This window comes from Ranitomeya variabilis, chromosome 4 (assembly GCF_051348905.1).
Source record: "Ranitomeya variabilis isolate aRanVar5 chromosome 4, aRanVar5.hap1, whole genome shotgun sequence".
NCBI lineage: Eukaryota > Metazoa > Chordata > Amphibia > Anura > Dendrobatidae > Ranitomeya > Ranitomeya variabilis.
In genome coordinates, this window is record NC_135235.1 from 296,653,355 (window position 1) to 296,672,878 (window position 19,524).

General features: G+C 44.2%; 1 protein-coding gene across 4 annotated transcripts in view; it reads left to right on the forward strand.

Moving 5' to 3' along the window:
• Positions 1-19,524, forward strand: part of DHRS3 (dehydrogenase/reductase 3) — a 111,816-nt gene that overhangs the window by 65,461 nt on the left and 26,831 nt on the right. The window contains exon 2 of one of the 4 annotated variants that reach the window (XM_077250274.1): positions 5,557-5,631. The exons of 2 other annotated variants lie outside the window; for them this stretch is intronic. Coding sequence is in view for 1 of the 2 variants with exons in the window: in XM_077250272.1 (XP_077106387.1) it covers positions 18,422-18,658 (237 nt within the window). In the remaining variant the exon portion in view is untranslated. Of the gene's footprint in view, positions 1-5,556; positions 5,632-18,276; positions 18,659-19,524 lie in introns of those variants that run through there. One more of the 4 variants, XM_077250272.1, reaches the window with a different exon arrangement.

Below are 19,524 nucleotides of genomic sequence, written 5' to 3' on the forward strand. Positions count from 1 at the left end.
GTTGTCTATAACCTCTTTTCTGTGCCCTCAAAAATACTCTCTTGCCTCTCCACTGCAGATTTTGCTGCTGGGAGTTTCCCTCTCAGTAATATAGGCTGAATGTGAGATCTGTGTGTATCAAAGGTGTAGCTATTTTTACTTTCTTTCATGTATCAGCACCGCACAACTACTGTATATTCCTCTCCAAGTTCTTTCATATTTGCATATAGCCTGTTTTATGTGCCCTCCAAGATACTCTACCCCCTCTCCATTGCAGATTTTTGTTGGGGCAGTTTCAAACCCCCCCCCCCCCCCCCAGTAATATAGGCTGAATGTGAGATCTGTGTATGAAGAGTATAGCTATTTTAACTTTTTTTTTCCTTTATCAGCTCAAATACTGCATATTCCACACCATGTTCTTCCATACTTCTCTATAACTTGTTTTCTGTGACCTCCAAGATACTCTCTCCCCTCTCCACTGCACGTTTTTGTACAACCTCCTCTCCTTCCTACTATCACTAACACTGAAAGAAGGGAGGGGAGGAGCAGCACAGAGAGCGCAATATACTGTACCTACATATTTGCCTCCTAGTGTTCACATGTGGAATTGCATTTTTTTAATTTTGGCAATTTTTTTTTTTTCTTTACACGATCTTTATTGCAAAACAAAATTAGTAATCTTTTAATTTTTAAACCGGGGCTTTTTAGACTCTAACTTCCTGTCCTTTTAGGAAGAGTTTTCAGCAGTTTCATTATCATCAGAGTCAGGATGACAATAACAGGTAACACCTCTATACACAGCTGATAACACAAGATCTACCAATCACAATAGGCGATATCACAGCTGACCCTGCTCCCCTCTCTTCACCGTGAAATGTGCACACGCTCATTAGATGCGTTCATACAAACGAGTCTGTTCATGGTGTCTAATGTTCATGTGTTGCTTCTCAAAACAGCAGGAACTTAGAGTCTAAAAAAAAGAAAAGTCCCCAGTGGCCAGTGTGAAAATTGCAAGATTTTTATTTTATCTTATTTTTATTACAGATTGCAATATGGAAAATAAATAAACATTGGAAAAATGAAAAAAAACAAAACAAAACGATAAAATTATAAATACACAGTTGAACAAAAACCTGATTTAAATAATAGGATATTTCTGATTAGGCTTCTCTATAAAAGGGGATTGTGTTAGGGTTTAAGAAAACATCTGCTTTTACAGAAAAAAATAAAATACTGTGGGTCATGGATTGGTTATGGTACTGCAGCTGCTATACCAGACACAGCCATGGAAAAGGGGGGCGCTGTTTCTGGAAATAAACAAAAAAACTTTTTTGCTGACATCTTATATTACTTTTTACTCTTTCAGATCCTTGTGTTATAATTTAATGTGATGTATCATCCAGAGGTGGCAACCCTTGACCTCTCCCTGTGGACCTGATTAATTAATTAATGATATCCATGGGGGGGGGGGGGCATATTATTGTTTAGTTTCCAATTTATCCCCTGGGACAACTTTGATTAAAAAAAACCATCCATAGAAGCAACACTTAAACTTGCATTTATCATGAGCTGCAGGAAGCTTGTGCCCCGGAGCTAAAAGACCCCAATCCATTCATATGTATATCCCATTGCTCCTTTTAACAAATACATATGTAAGGTACTTGTTTTTCCGACCTGGACTAATGTAGCTAAATTGAAATTTTTTTTTTCTGGCCTTTTTCAAGTTACATTAGTCGACATTCCCACGATGAGCTTTTGATGTTGCTGATTTTCTGCACCCATTAAGTAAAATAAGTTATTTGCATTTATTTTGAAAATACGCAGCATAAAACAAATCCCCTAAAAAAACTAATCTGAGGAATGAAGCCTTAGTAAAAAAAAAAAAAAAAAATGAAATTCAGCTGAAGTTATAATTTTATAACAGGCACTTTTTTTTATGGTGTCTTTTTTTCCCCACAAAAATCCTTTCAAAAAATGTTGCCCAAAGTTGTATAGAATGCATGTGGGCTCATGTCCTGGTAATGAATCTGGGGTAGCCCTAGATACAATACTGGGGGTCACACCTATACCTATGTGGAGGAGTAGTTTTCTGCACAACTATTAGTGCCAACATACCCCATAAACGTGGCTTCTGGCCCAAACCACAAAGTACAGTGATGACATGAAAAGTCTGATCCAGAAGTATGGATAAATCTGATCCTCACATGACTAGTGAAAGGGCAGCTTAAAGGCGAGATGGGCTGCTCGGTGGCTCAGTGGTCAACAACACTGTATCGTGGGGTCCTGGGTTCAAATCCTGCCGAGGACGACGTGCAAGGAGTTTGTATGTTCTCCCCATGTTTGGTGAGTTTCCTCCGGGTTCTCCGCTTTCCTCCCACACTCCAAAGTCATACTGATAGCCTTGGTCTTCTTGGGCAAAACAGTCTGTCCACTCTTTAATACGTTCCTGAATAACATAACGTGGCAGGTGGGTGACTTATAGCACGTGGCAGGTGGGTGACTTATCGCACGTGGCAGGTGGATGACTTATCGCAGGTGGCAGGGGGTGACTTATCACACGTGGTAGGAGGGTGACTTATCGCACATGGCAGGTGGGTAAATTATCGCATGTGGCAAGTGGGTGACTTATCGCACGTCGCAGGTGGGTGACTTATCGCACGTCGCAGGTGGGCGACTTATCACACATGGCAGGTGGGTGACTTATCACACATGGCAGGTGGGTAAGTTATCGCATGTGGCAGGTGGGTGACTTATCGCAGGTGGCGTTGGGTGACTTATCACACGTGGCAGGTGGGTGACTTATCGCACGTGGCAGGTGGGTGACTTATCGCACGTCGCAGGTGGGTGACTTATCGCACGTCGCAGGTGGGCGACTTATCACACATGGCAGGTGGGTGACTTATCACACATGGCAGGTGGGTAAGTTATCGCATGTGGCAGGTGGGTGACTTATCGCAGGTGGCAGGGGGTGACTTATCACACGTGGCAGGTGGGTGACTTATCGCACGTCGCAGGTGGGTGACTTATCACACATGGCAGGTGGGTAAGTTATCGCAGGTGGCAGAGGGTGACTTATCGCAGGTGGCAGGGGGTGACTTATCACACGTGGCAGGTGGGTGACTTATCGCACGTCGCAGGTGGGTGACTTATCGCACGTCGCAGGTGGGCGACTTATCACACATGGCAGGCGGGTGACTTATCACACATGGCAGGTGGGTAAGTTATCGCATGTGGCAGATGGGTGACTTATCACACATGGCAGATGGGTGACTTATCACACATGGCAGGTGGGTGACTTATCACACATGGCAGGTGGGCGACTTATCGTATGTGGCAGGTGGGTGACTTCTCACACATGGCAGGTGGGTGACTTATCGTACGTGGCAGGTGGGTGACTTATCACACATGGCAGGTGGGCGACTTATCGTATGTGGCAGGTGGGTGACTTCTCACACATGGCAGGTGGGTGACTTATCGTACGTGGCAGGTGGGTAACTTATCACACGTGGCAGGTGGGTGACTTATCGTATGTGGCAGGTGGGTAAATTCTCGTACGTGGCAGGTGGGTAACTTATCGCACGTGGCAGGTGGATAAGTTATTGCATGTGGCAGGTGGGTAACTTATAGCACGTGGTTGGTTGTTACAGACTTAGCATTGAGGCCTGGGGGCTCTGCCACTAAATGGGAAATTAATGTTATATTGCTGGGGCTCCACAATGACTGGTTGGGGATCCTTGTACCACGTTCCTTCTCATCTACATGTGCAGCTCGGATGAGTTATATAGAGCAGCAGCTCACTTGCTCTTTGCAACTCAATGGGAAGAATGAGGACCCCTCTGCATTAGTTCTCAGTGGGGGTCTATAGACTGCGACAATCACAGACCAAGGCTTATTGTGTTTTGTCCTTCAAATAAATAATTAGTGGCTGAGAACAAATCTGGTTTTGTGTGTGGAGATGACAGAACGTTTACACAGTTTTTCCCTCTAACCAGATCTTCGCCCAGACTACACCCTTAAGCTGTTACATTAATGTAATGGAAACACTGATGTATACATTAAGGATTAACTGATGCTGCCTTTTTGGCGACACTTGTGATGTTTAGCAATGGAAACACCTTTCATCACTTCTCAGGCAAAATCAACTGCCCAGAAAAAAAAAATTAGATGTGATCTTCGTGAGGCAAAAATGACTTTCCTAAGTTACTTAAAGGGGTACACGGTGCGCTCGGCGGTCCCATAGAGTATGAGAGGAGAGGCTCTGCACATGCTCGGCCAGTACACGGTGCCCTCTGTGGTCCCATAAAGTATGAGAGGAGAAGCTCTGCACATGCTCGGCCAGTACATGGTGCCATCGGCGGTCCCATAAAGTAGGAGAGGAGAAGCTCTGCACATGCTCGGCCAGTACACGGTGTCCTCGGCGGTCCCATAGAGTATGAGAGGAGAGGCTCTGCACATGCTCGGCCAGTACACGGTGCGCTCGGTGATCCCATAGAGTGTGAGAGGAGAGGCTTTGCACATGCTCGGCCAGTACAAAGTGGGCTTGGCGGTCCTATAGAGTATGAGACGAGAGGCTTCGCACATGCTCGGCCAGTACATGGTGCGCTCGCGGTCCCATAGAGTATGAGAGGAGAGGCTTTGCACATGCTCGGCCAGTACACGGTGCGCTCGGCGGTCCCATAGAGTAGGAGAGGAGAGGCTCTGCACATGCTCGGCCAGTACACGATGCCCTCTGTGCTCCCATAGAGTAGGAGAGGAGAGGCTCTGCACATGCTCGGCCAGTACACGATGCCCTCTGTGCTCCCATAGAGTAGGAGAGGAGAGGCTCTGCACATGCTCGACCAGTACACGGTGCCCTCGGCGGTCCCATAGAGTATGAGAGGAGAGTCTCTGCACATGCTCGGTCAGTACACGGTGTCCTCGGCGGTCCCATAGAGTATGAGAGGAGAGGCTCTGCACATGCTCGGCCAGTACACGGTGCCCTCGGCGGTCCCATAGAGTATGAGAGGAGAGGCTCTGCACATGCTCGGCCAGTACACTGTGTCCTCGGCGGTCCCATAGAGTATGAGAGGAGAGGCTCTGCACATGCTCGGCCAGTACACGGTGCCATCGGCGGTCCCATAGAGTATGAGAGGAGAGGCTCTGCACATGCTCGGCCAGTACACGGTGCCCTCGGCGGTCCCATAGAGTATGAGAGGAGAGGCTCTGCACATGCTCGGCCAGTACACTGTGTCCTCGGCGGTCCCATAGAGTATGAGAGGAGAAGCTCTGCACATGTTCGGCCAGTACACGGTGCCATCGGCGGTCCCATAGAGTATGAGAGGAGAGGCTCTGCACCTGCGCGGCCAGTACACGGTGCCCTCGGCGGTCCCGTAGAATATGAGAGGAGAGGCTCTGCACATGCTTGGCCCCTGCCCCATTGCATTGTGCAAACTCAGATCACACAGACCAAAACTTATTCCCATCACCGTAGATGTGTATTTTCCGATTGTGCTTGTAAAAACAAGCACTTTTGCAGTTTACTGCTTGTTAAAATTTGCGAACGTTCTTGAGATATTTATACTTTTCCTTTGTTTACAGCTTGCTGCCTAGGAGACCGACCACCGCTGCTGTTTAGAATGTAAGCACTGCACTGAATCCAGCCAGGATTAGAAGGTAACAGCGCGCTCCAGCGATCTTGGCCAGCGCTTAAAAGCTGAATATAAAAGAGCTTGTAAGCACTGCACATGTTCTGCTGTCTAGCAGTGGTGGTCGGTCTCCAAGGCTGCGAGTTGTAAGCAAAAGAGAAGTGCTTTTATATTAAAAATGGCTACAAACTTTAATAAGGAGTGAACTTCAAAATTATTTACTCATGGATGGATAGCCCAATAAACAGTCAATTCCTGCATATGTTGACATGCAGCCATGGGGACTCGAACCTATTTTTTGAGCGCTCCGAAGTCACTCAATGCCGGAGCACTTCGCTCAGCACTACTCCAGTGTTCTCTATGAGAGCCGTCATCAGATATTTATGCCAGAAAAAAAAGAATCAGTCATCCAAAATTAGACAGGATGGATCCTTATCTCCCCCAACATCATCAGTCGGGGGTGGAGGGGTTAGTGGAGGGCCCCCACACACAGTTTCCTGGTGGCCAATATCAGGGCACTGGATGGACCCTAGTCTATTGTGTATGGGGGGCTTAATAGTTTAATTGATCTGTGTACCCAACACAGTGGAATCCATTTAGCGGCCTTTGAACCAACAGGTTTCCTGCACTTTGGGAAGACAAACATCTCAGTCCGGGATATTTGCTTCTCATCACAATGTTTGACTTTGCAGCCCAGGAAAGCAATGAAGATGTGGGAGATAATTAACAGGAGGTGTTTTATGAAAAAACAAATATAAAAACATGCCGGGGGCGGGGGACTCAGGACAGAAGGATCCCTGCCTTTACAAGGGCCGACTCCAAACAACCCTTCTTGCCCAGATGTCATATTTTGGTACTGCACATGCTCACAGGCTCCTGTACATGGAACAAGGCGGCGGCCATTGTAGTGTACTATAATGATTACCTCCCTAGACCAAACCGTTGGGATCTGCTAAATGAAAGTATTTAGAAATCTATTTCTAATGACATTTTTTTTCTTTATCTTATTTTTCTTTTCTTTTGGGGAACCCCTTTAAACCCTTTAAATGAGCAGTTATGACATGTAAAGTTATAATTCGCCGTTATCTGGCCCTGGTAGTGTGTTTTCTCCAGCATTGTTGGCCATTTTCCTTTGGGAAAATAAAAAAAACTTAGGAAAAAGTCAGATTTTTTTTTATTTATGCCAAACTGACCATTCTGAGCAAACCATTATTCTCCAGTCAGCTCATGTGACGTGTCATGGAGCCGCTGAACAAGCCCATACCATGGGAGGACGGAGAATAGATATACTGCCCCTCAATGTAACATCTGCAGGCACCTGGGGCCGAGGACATCAGATCTGAAGGTATGAGGCTTCCCAGAAAAGAAAGCCAAGTACTGACAGACAAATGCTGCAGACCTGTCTCACTGCAGCTGTGGAAAGACCCCCCATCACATAGGAGTCATATCCCGACTATCCTCAGAATGGCATCTAAACCTACACTGTTGTGTAGAGTATACCGACCCACACTAAGAATACATAATATTAGTGAGATGTGTGTCTACGCAACACTGACAGTGTAATCGTATAGGATGAAAAAGGGAGCACCACTAGTCAAGCATCAGATGGTCAGGCGCTACAAAACCGTGCAAGTCAGTTCCCAAATACTATTACCATATGATTCCCTATAATAGTGTCTTATAGTGCCCAAATATTATTACCATACATTTCCTAGTAATAGTGTCATATAGTGCCCAAATACTATTACCACATAATACCAAAATAGTGTCATACAGTGCCCAAATACTATTCCCATATATTTCCTAATAGTGTCATATAGTGCCCTAATTCTATTACTACATAATACACAAATAGTGTCATACAGTGCCCAAATACTATTACCATATATGTCCTTATGATGTCATATAGTGCCCAAATACTATTACCACATTCCCATATAATTCCATATAACACTGCCATAAAGTGCTGACATAACATTCCCATCTAATTCCATATAACACTGCCATACAGTGGTAAAATAACATTTCCATATAATTCCATATAACACTGCCATACAGTGCTGAAATAACATTCCCATATAATTCCACATAATACTGCCATACAGTGCTGAAATAACATTCCCATATAATTCCACATAACACTGCCATACAGTGCTGAAATAACATTCCCATATAATTCCACATAACACTGCCATACAGTGCTAACATAACATTCCCATATAATTCCATATAACACTGCCATACAGTGCTGAAATAACATTCCCATAGAATTCCACATAACACTGCCATACAGTGCTAACATAACATTCCCATATAATTCCATATAACACTGCCATACAGTGCTGACATAACATCCCCATATAATTCCACATAACACTGCAGTACAGTGCTGAAATAACATTCCTATATAATTCCATATAACACTGCCATACAGTGCTAACATAACATTCCCATATAATTCCATATAACACTACCATACAGTGCTGAAATAACATTCCCATATAATTCCATATAACACTGCCATACAGTGCTAACATAACATTCCCATATAATTCCATATAACACTGCCATACAGTGCTGACATAACATCCCCATATAATTCCACATAACACTGCAGTACAGTGCTGAAATAACATTCCTATATAATTCCATATAACACTGCCATACAGTGCTAACATAACATTCCCATATAATTCCATATAACACTACCATACAGTGCTGAAATAACATTCCCATATAATTCCATATAACACTGCCATACAGTGCTAACATAACATTCCCATATAATTCCATATAACACTGCCATACAGTGCTGACATAACATCCCCATATAATTCCACATAACACTGCAGTACAGTGCTGAAATAACATTCCTATATAATTCCATATAACACTACCATACAGTGCTGCAATAACATTCCCATATAATTCCATATAACACTGCCATACAGTGCTGAAATAACATTCCCATATAATTCCATATAACACTGCCATACAGTGCTAACAAAACATTCCCATATAATTCCATATAACACTGCCATACAGTGCTGAAATAACATTCGTATATAATTCCATATAACACTGCCATACAGTGCTAACATAACATTCCCATATAATTCCACATAACACTGCCATACAGTGCTGACATAACATTCCTATATACAGTAATTCCACATAACACTGCCATACAGTGCTGAAATAACATTCCCATATAATTCCACATAACACTGCAATACAGTGCTGAAATAACATTCCCATATAATTCCATATAACACTGCCATACAGTGCTGAAATAACATTCCCATATAATTCCATATAACACTGCCATACAGTGCTAACAAAACATTCCCATATAATTCCATATAACACTGCCATACAGTGCTGAAATAACATTCGTATATAATTCCATATAACACTGCCATACAGTGCTAACATAACATTCCCATATAATTCCATATAACACTACCATACAGTGCTGAAATAACATTCCCATATAATTCCATATAACACTGCCATACAGTGCTGAAATAACATTCCCATATAATTCCATATAACACTGCAATACAGTGCTGAAATAACATTCCTATAAAATTCCATATAACACTGCCATACAGTGCTGACATAACATTCCTATATACAGTAATTCCACATAACACTGCCATACAGTGCTGAAATAACATTCCCATATAATTCCACATAACACTGCAATACAGTGCTGAAATAACATTCCCATATAATTCCATATAACACTGCCATACAGTGCTGAAATAACATTCCCATATAATTCCATATAACACTGCCATACAGTGCTAACAAAACATTCCCATATAATTCCATATAACACTGCCATACAGTGCTGAAATAACATTCGTATATAATTCCATATAACACTGCCATACAGTGCTAACATAACAGTCCAATATAATTCCATATAACACTGCCATACAGTGCTGAAATAACATTCCCATATAATTCCATATAACACTGCCATACAGTGCTGAAATAACATTCGTATATAATTCCATATAGCACTGCCATACAGTGCTAACATAACATTCCAATATAATTCCATATAACACTGCCATACAGTGCTGAAATAACATTCCCATATAATTCCATATAACACTGCCATACAGTGCTGAAATAACATTCGTATATAATTCCATATAACACTGCCATACAGTGCTAACATAACATTCCAATATAATTCCATATAACACTGCCATACAGTGCTGAAATAACATTCCCATATAATTCCATATAACACTGCAATACAGTGCTGAAATAACATTCCTATATAATTCCATATAACACTGCCATACAGTGCTAACAAAACATTCCCATATAATTCCATATAACACTGCCATACAGTGCTGAAATAACATTCGTATATAATTCCATATAACACTGCCATACAGTGCTAACATAACATTCCAATATAATTCCATATAACACTGCCATACAGTGCTGAAATAACATTCCCATATAATTCCATATAACACTGCAATACAGTGCTGAAATAACATTCCTATATAATTCCATATAACACTGCCATACAGTGCTGACATAACATTCCTATATACAGTAATTCCACATAACACTGCCATACAGTGCTGAAATAACATTCCGATATAATTCCACATAACACTGCAATACAGTGCTGAAATAACATTCCCATATAATTCCATATAACACTGCCATACAGTGCTGAAATAACATTCCCATATAATTCCATATAACACTGCCATACAGTGCTAACAAAACATTCCCATATAATTCCATATAACACTGCCATACAGTGCTGAAATAACATTCGTATATAATTCCATATAACACTGCCATACAGTGCTAACATAACATTCCCATATAATTCCACATAACACTGTCATACAGTGCTGAAATAACATTTCCATATAACACTGCCATACAGTGCTGAAATAACATTCCCATATAATTCCATATAACACTGCAATACAGTGCTGAAATAACATTCCTATATAATTCCATATAACACTGCCATACAGTGCTGACATAACATTCCTATATACAGTAATTCCACATAACACTGCCATACAGTGCTGAAATAACATTCCCATATAATTCCACATAACACTGCAATACAGTGCTGAAATAACATTCCCATATAATTCCATATAACACTACCATACAGTGCTGAAATAACATTCCCATATAATTCCATATAACACTGCCATACAGTGCTGAAATAACATTCCCATATAATTCCATATAACACTGCCATACAGTGCTAACAAAACATTCCCATATAATTCCATATAACACTGCCATACAGTGCTGAAATAACATTCGTATATAATTCCATATAACACTGCCATACAGTGCTAACATAACATTCCCATATAATTCCACATAACACTGTCATACAGTGCTGAAATAACATTTCCATATAATTCCATATAACACTGCCATACAGTGCTGAAATAACATTCCCATATAATTCCATATAACACTGCAATACAGTGCTGAAATAACATTCCTATATAATTCCATATAACACTGCCATACAGTGCTAACATAACATTCCCATATAATTCCATATAACACTGCCATACAGTGCTGAAATAACATTCGTATAATTCCATATAACACTGCCATACAGTGCTAACATAACATTCCAATATAATTCCATATAACACTGCCATACAGTGCTGAAATAACATTCCCATATAATTCCATATAACACTGCCATACAGTGCTGAAATAACATTCCTATATAATTCCATATAACACTGCCATACAGTGCTGAAATAACATTCCCATATAATTCCATATAACACTGCCATACAGTGCTAACATAACATTCCCATATAATTCCACATAACACTGTCATACAGTGCTGAAATAACATTTCCATATAATTCCATATAACACTGCCATACAGTGCTGAAATAACATTCCCATATAATTCCATATAACACTGCAATACAGTGCTGAAATAACATTCCTATATAATTCCATATAACACTGCCATACAGTGCTGACATAACATTCCTATATACAGTAATTCCACATAACACTGCCATAGAGTGCTAAAATAACATTCCCATATAATTCCACATAACACTGCAATACAGTGCTGAAATAACATTCCCATATAATTCCATATAACACTACCATACAGTGCTGAAATAACATTCCCATATAATTCCATATAACACTGCCATACAGTGCTGAAATAACATTCCCATATAATTCCATATAACACTGCCATACAGTGCTAACAAAACATTCCCATATAATTCCATATAACACTGCCATACAGTGCTGAAATAACATTCGTATATAATTCCATATAACACTGCCATACAGTGCTAACATAACATTCCAATATAATTCCATATAACACTGCCATACAGTGCTGAAATAACATTCCCATATAATTCCATATAACACTGCCATACAGTGCTGAAATAACATTCCTATATAATTCCATATAACACTGCCATACAGTGCTGAAATAACATTCGTATATAATTCCATATAACACTGCCATACAGTGCTAACATAACATTCCCATATAATTCCACATAACACTGTCATACAGTGCTGAAATAACATTTCCATATAATTCCATATAACACTGCCATACAGTGCTGAAATAACATTCCCATATAATTCCATATAAAACTGCAATACAGTGCTGAAATAACATTCCTATATAATTCCATATAACACTGCCATACAGTGCTAACATAACATTCCCATATAATTCCATATAACATAGCCATACAGTGCTGAAATAACATTCGTATATAATTCCATATAACACTGCCATACAGTGCTAACATAACATTCCCATATAATTCCATATAACACTGCCATACAGTGCTGAAATAACATTCCCATATAATTCCATATAACACTGCCATACAGTGCTGAAATAACATTCCTATATAATTCCATATAACACTGCCATACAGTGCTAACAAAACATTCCCATATAATTCCATATAACACTGCCATACAGTGCTGAAATAACATTCCCATATAATTCCATATAACACTGCCATACAGTGCTGAAATAACATTCCTATATAATTCCATATAACACTGCCATACAGTGCTAACAAAACATTCCCATATAATTCCATATAACACTGCCATACAGTGCTGACATAACATTCCTATATAATTCCGCATAACACTGCCATACAGTGCTGAAATAACATTCCCATATAATTCCATATAAGCAAAAAGAAAGGAAGGCGCTCCAGCTCCATAAAATTGTGATTCTTTATTAGTTCATTTAAAATCTTCTTAACAGTGTAGATCCTTGCCTGTATACAAATGCCTAGGTGCAGAGCACACCTAGGCATTTGTATACAGGCAAGGATCTACACTGTTAAGAAGATTTTAAATGAACTAATAAAGACTCACAATTGTATGGAGCTGGAGCGCCTTCCTTTCTTTTTGCTGTGATATTCCCTCGTCTGGACCCGAGATGAAGCTCAGGGCACCTGCAATGATTAGTGAGCTGGCTATGGCTTTTTAAGCCTTATTCATTTTTTCATGTTAATTCCACATAACACTGCAATACAGTGCTGAAATAACATTCCCATATAATTCCACATAATAGTTACCGTATAACATTACTATATAATTCCCCAATAAGTCTGCCCCACAGTGCTCATAAAACATTCCCATCCATATAGTGTCCAGATAACATTACTGTAGAACTCCTAAATGCCTCTTCCCCCACATCATTACCATACAATGTCCATACAATAGCGCCATACAGTGCTGACATAACACCCCCATATAATGCTGCAGCAATGGGGCCGGAAACAGTCCAGAAGTTTCTAGCAGGTTATGGTGGTTGAAGGCTGCAGGCTATAACCCAGCGGGGCCTGCAGGGGAAGTCACCCAGCTTTCCCAGACTCCTGAACTGCAAAACTGTTTCTACTTATAATAAAGACAAGAAAAATGGGGACACAACTAGGCATGGTTATGGGGGCATTGCTAGATATGGTTATAGGGATACAAGAAGACATGGTGATATCGCTAGACATGGTTATGGGGTCCATCACTGGATGGACATGGTTACGGAGTTCATCACTGGATGGACATGGTTACGGGGTTCATCACTGGATGGACATGGTTACGGGGTTCATCACTGGATGGACATGGTTAGGGGGTTCATTACTGGATGGACATGGTTAGGGGGTTCATCACTGGATGGACATGGTTATGGGGTTCATCACTGGATGGACATGGTTATGGGGTTCATCACTGGATGGACATGGTTATGGGGTTCATCACTGGATGGACATGGTTACCGGGTTCATCACTGGATGGACATGGTTATGGGGTTCATCACTGGATGGACATGGTTATGGGGTCCATCACTGGAAGGACATGGTTAGGGGGTTCATCACTGGAAGGACATGGTTAGGGGGTCCATCACTGGATGGACATGGTTATGGGGTCCGTCACTGGATGGACATGGTTATGGGGTTCATCACTGGATGGACATGGTTATGGGGTTCATCACTGGATGGACATGGTTAGGGGGTTCATCACTGGATGGACATGGTTATGGGGTTCATCACTGGAAGGACATGGTTAGGGGGTTCATCACTGGATGGACATGGTTACGGGGTTCATCACTGGATGGACATGGTTAGGGGCTTCATTACTGGATGGACATGGTTAGGGGGTTCATCACTGGAAGGACATGGTTAAGGGGGTTCATCACTGGATGGACATGGTTACGGGGTCCGTCGCTGGATGGACATGGTTATGGGGTTCATCACTGGATGGACATGGTTAGGGGGTTCATCACTGGATGGACATGGTTATGGGGTCCGTCACTGGATGGACATGGTTATGGGGTCCGTCACTGGATGGACATGGTTATGGGGTCCATCACTGGATGGACATGGTTATGGGGTTCATCACTGGATGGACATGGTTATGGGGTTCATCACTGGATGGACATGGTTATGGGGTTAATCACTGGATGGACATGGTTATGGGGTTCATCACTGGATGGACATGGTCACGGGGTTCATCATTGGATGGACATGGTTACGGGGTTCATCACTGGATGGACATGGTTATGGGGTTCGTCACTGGAAGGACATGGTTAAGGGGGTTCATCACTGGATGGACATGGTTAGGGGGTCCGTCACTGGATGGACATGGTTAGGGGGTTCATCACTGGATGGACATGGTTAGGGGGTCCGTCACTGGATGGACATGGTTATGGGGTTCATCACTGGATGGACATGGTTACGGGGTTTGTCACTGGATGGACATGGTTACGGGGTTCATCACTGGAAGGACATGGTTAGGGGGTTCATCACTGGAAGGACATGGTTATGGGGTTCGTCACTGGATGGATATGGTTATGGGGTTAATCACTGGATGGACATGGTTATGGGGTTCATCACTGGATGGACATGGTTATGGGGTTCGTCACTGGATGGACATGGTTACGGGGTTCATCACTAGATGGACATGGTTACGGGGTTCATCACTGGATGGACATGGTTAGGGGGTCCATCACTGGATGGACATGGTTATGGTGCCATCACTGGATGGACATGGTCACGGGGTTCATCACTGGAAGGACATGGTTATGGAGCCATCACTGGAAAGACATGGTTATGGGGTTCATCACTGGAAGGACATGGTTATGGGGTTCATCACTGGATGGACATGGTTATGGTGCCGTCACTGGATGGACATGGTCATGGGGTTCATCACTGGATGGACATGGTTATGGGGTCCGTCACTGGATGGACATGATTAGGGGGTTCATCACTGGATGGACATGGTCGCGGGGTTCATCACTGGATGGACAAGATTATGGGGTTCATCACTGAATGGACATCATTACGGGGTTCATCACTGGATGGACATAGTTACGGGGTTCATCACTGGATGGACATGGTTAAGGGGTCCGTCACTGGATGGACATGGTTAGGGGGTTCATCACTGGATGGACATGGTTAGGGGGTCCGTCACTGGATGGACATGGTTAGGGGGTTCATCACTGGATGGACATGGTTAGGGGGTCCGTCACTGGATGGACATGGTTATGGGGTTCATCACTGGATGGACATGGTTACAGGGTTCGTCACTGGATGGACATGGTTACGGGGTTCATCACTGGAAGGACATGGTTAGGGGGTTCGTCACTGGATGGGCATGATTAGGGGGTTCATCACTGGATGGACATGGTCACGGGGTTCATCACTGGATGGACATGGTTATGGGGTTCGTCACTGGATGGATATGGTTATGGGGTTAATCACTGGATGGACATGGTTATGGGGTTCATCACTGGATGGACATGGTTATGGGGTTCGTCACTGGATGGACATGGTTACGGGGTTCATCACTAGATGGACATGGTTATGGGGTTCATCACTGGATGGACATGGTTAGGGGGTCCATCACTGGATGGACATGGTTATGGTGCCATCACTGGATGGACATGGTCACGGGGTTCATCACTGGAAGGACATGGTTATGGGGCCATCACTGGAAGGACATGGTTATGGGGTTCTAGAAAAAGGCAGCTGACCGACAGCACAACAGATGAGCGGATGCACGTCCTAGTTCCACTGGACCCCCATGGAAGATGTACATACCAAGTAAGAAATGAAGGACAGCATCCAGTCTAGGTGAAAGTGTTCAAAAACGAATTCCTTTATTTGCCAAATGCGGTTATGGGGTTCATCACTGGAAGGACATGGTTATGGGGTTCATCACTGGATGGACATGGTTATGGGGTCCGTCACTGGATGGACATGATTAGGGGGTTCATCACTGGATGGACATGGTCGCGGGGTTCATCACTGGATGGACAAGATTATGGGGTTCATCACTGAATGGACATCATTACGGGGTTCATCACTGGATGGACATGGTTAAGGGGTCCGTCACTGGATGGACATGGTTAGGGGGTTCATCACTGGATGAACATGGTTAGGGGGTCCGTCACTGGATGGACATGGTTAGGGGGTTCATCACTGGATGGACATGGTTAGGGGGTCCGTCACTGGATGGACATGGTTATGGGGTTCATCACTGGATGGACATGGTTACAGGGTTCGTCACTGGATGGACATGGTTACGGGGTTCATCACTGGAAGGACATGGTCGCGGGGTTCATCACTGGATGGACAAGATTATGGGGTTCATCACTGAATGGACATCATTACGGGGTTCATCACTGGATGGACATAGTTACGGGGTTCATCACTTGATGGACATGGTTAAGGGGTCCGTCACTGGATGGACATGGTTAGGGGGTTAATCACTGGATGGACATGGTTAGGGGGTCCGTCACTGGATGGACATGGTTAGGGGGTTCATTATTGGATGTACATGGTTAGGGGTCCGTCACTGGATGGACATGGTTATGGGGTTCATCACTGGATGGACATGGTTACAGGGTTCGTCACTGGATGGACATGGTTACGGGGTTCATCACTGGAAGGACATGGTTAGGGGGTTCATCACTGGATGGGCATGATTAGGGGGTTCATCACTGGATGGACATGGTCACGGGGTTCATCACTGGATGGACATGGTTATGGGGTTCGTCACTGGATGGATATGGTTATGGGGTTAATCACTGGATGGACATGGTTATGGGGTTCGTCACTGGATGGATATGGTTATGGGGTTAATCACTGGATGGACATGGTTAGGGGGTCCGTCACTGGATGGACATGGTTATGGGGTTCATCACTGGATGGACATGGTTACAGGGTCCGTCACTGGATGGACATGGTTAGGGGGTTCATCATTGGATGGGCATGATTAGGGGGTTCATCACTGGATGGACATGGTCACGGGGTTCAGCACTGGATGGACATGGTTATGGGGTTCGTCACTGGATGGATATGGTTATGGGGTTAATCACTGGATGGACATGGTTACGGGTCCGTCACTGGTTATGGGGCATTTGTAGCCAGGTTTATAGGGACATAAGCAGACATTGTTATGTGGCATCACTAGATAGCAGTTGGTGTGACCGTGGCTGTCACCCAGCTTTCCCAGCGACCGTGGCTGTCACCCAGCGTTCCCAGTGACCGTTGTGACCGTGGCTGTCACCCAGCTTTCCCAGTGACCGTGGCTGTCACCCAGCTTTCCCAGCGACCGTGGCTGTCACCCAGCGTTCCCAGTGACCGTTGTGACCGTGGCTGTCACCCAGCTTTCCCAGTGACCGTGGCTGTCACCCAGCTTTCCCAGCGACCGTGGCTGTCACCCAGCGTTCCCAGTGACCGTTGTGACCGTGGCTGTCACCCAGCTTTCCCAGTGACCGTGGCTGTCACCCAGCTTTCCCAGTGACCGGTGTGACCGTGGCTGTCACCCAGCTTTCCCAGGTGATGTTTCCCTCTCTGCCCAGGCCAGGCTCGGCCCCGCCGGCTCTGCCGCCTCCTCACACCGCTGAGTCCCCGCTGTAGTAACGTGGCTCCCAGCAAGTCGCTTCATGCAGACAGCCCTGAGGGAGGGTGGAGAGCAGGAGGAAGGAGTGTGTGTCTCCCGTGTTGTGCTCATGGGGGAGGGGACCAACTACAAGCCGCAGCCGCGCTCCCCACAGTAGTGAGACATCCCCGACACTTCATCCGTCAATCAGGCTTAATGGGGTATAAAAGCCGCCGCTGCAGCCCCGTGTGAGCGCGCAGCCAGGACAGTGACCCGCGGGGCCGGGCAGCACACAGGGCACTGGCCGGGCACAGAGGAGCCGGCTGTAGCCGGGCACTGCCGCTGTCACCGCGCTGGATGTGGCACAGCTGACTGGGGGCCACTCGCACAAGTGGATGGTAAAGTTTGCCGCGGACTGGCACGGAGGAGGCATCGGCATGGAGTGGAGGTGTCTGGGCAAGCTGCTGCTGCTGCCGGTGCAGATGGTCTTGTGTGTGGTCAGAGCCGCGGTCTGCCTGCTAGTGCCCACCCGGCCGAGAGACCTGCGGGGGGACACCGTGCTCATCACCGGCGGGGGCCGGGGCATCGGCAGGCACCTAGCCAAGGAGTTCGCCAAGCAAGGCGCTAAGAAGGTAAGTGGTGCCCACCTGTAAGCCGTGCTCATGAGAGCTGTCAGCGGCAGGGAGGTTGGCATGGCTGTGCAGCACCCAGGCTGGCACATCTGAATATTAACCTACTGGTGTATTGATGCTTTTCCCAGACTGGCATTGGCATAACCTGCTACTAGGGCAGACAGGAGCACATTGCCAGGCTGGCAAGGCATGTACAATACCCATGTATGACACAGGGGCACCATGCCTGGCATTAGTTATAAAGCGGCCCCTGCCCACAGCTTATATATGTAAATATATATTATTTTTTTTTTCTTTATAAAAAAATTTTCATTATATATTTATACTTTTTCATATGTATGTATATATGTATGTATATATATATATATATATTATATTAAACTATGTGGTACTATGTATGTATATTTAAAACTATGTACATAATCAAAATGTATTGTATATTTATAAAGCTAAAAAAAGTCTATCTATCTATCCCTGCATTGGTCACCTATGGCATAATTTGCCTCCTAGCAGTTGACCTGCTTCTTTGTAGCCTTTCTGATCCCTTGACTGACGACCATTGATCCCCCAGCCCAGGTACCACAGTGCGCAGACTTGTCTGGCAGCCTACGGGTTATTTTGTTCCTGAGTATGTTGTGTGTATACTTGGGTAGTTGAGGAGCCAGGAGGTCTGAGATCACTTGCACCTTCCTTGCCTGTCTTAAGTGGCGTCAAGGTTTGGGCAGGAGAGGTGGCTGTGGGCTGAGGTCATTTGGAAATGCCCCAAATTACAGAGTCCGCAGGGCACATAATAGCTCCGCTCTGAGCCACGTTGAGTCCTGACCTTGTGACTGTGTTTGGTTTGCAGGTTGTTGTGAAAGGGACAG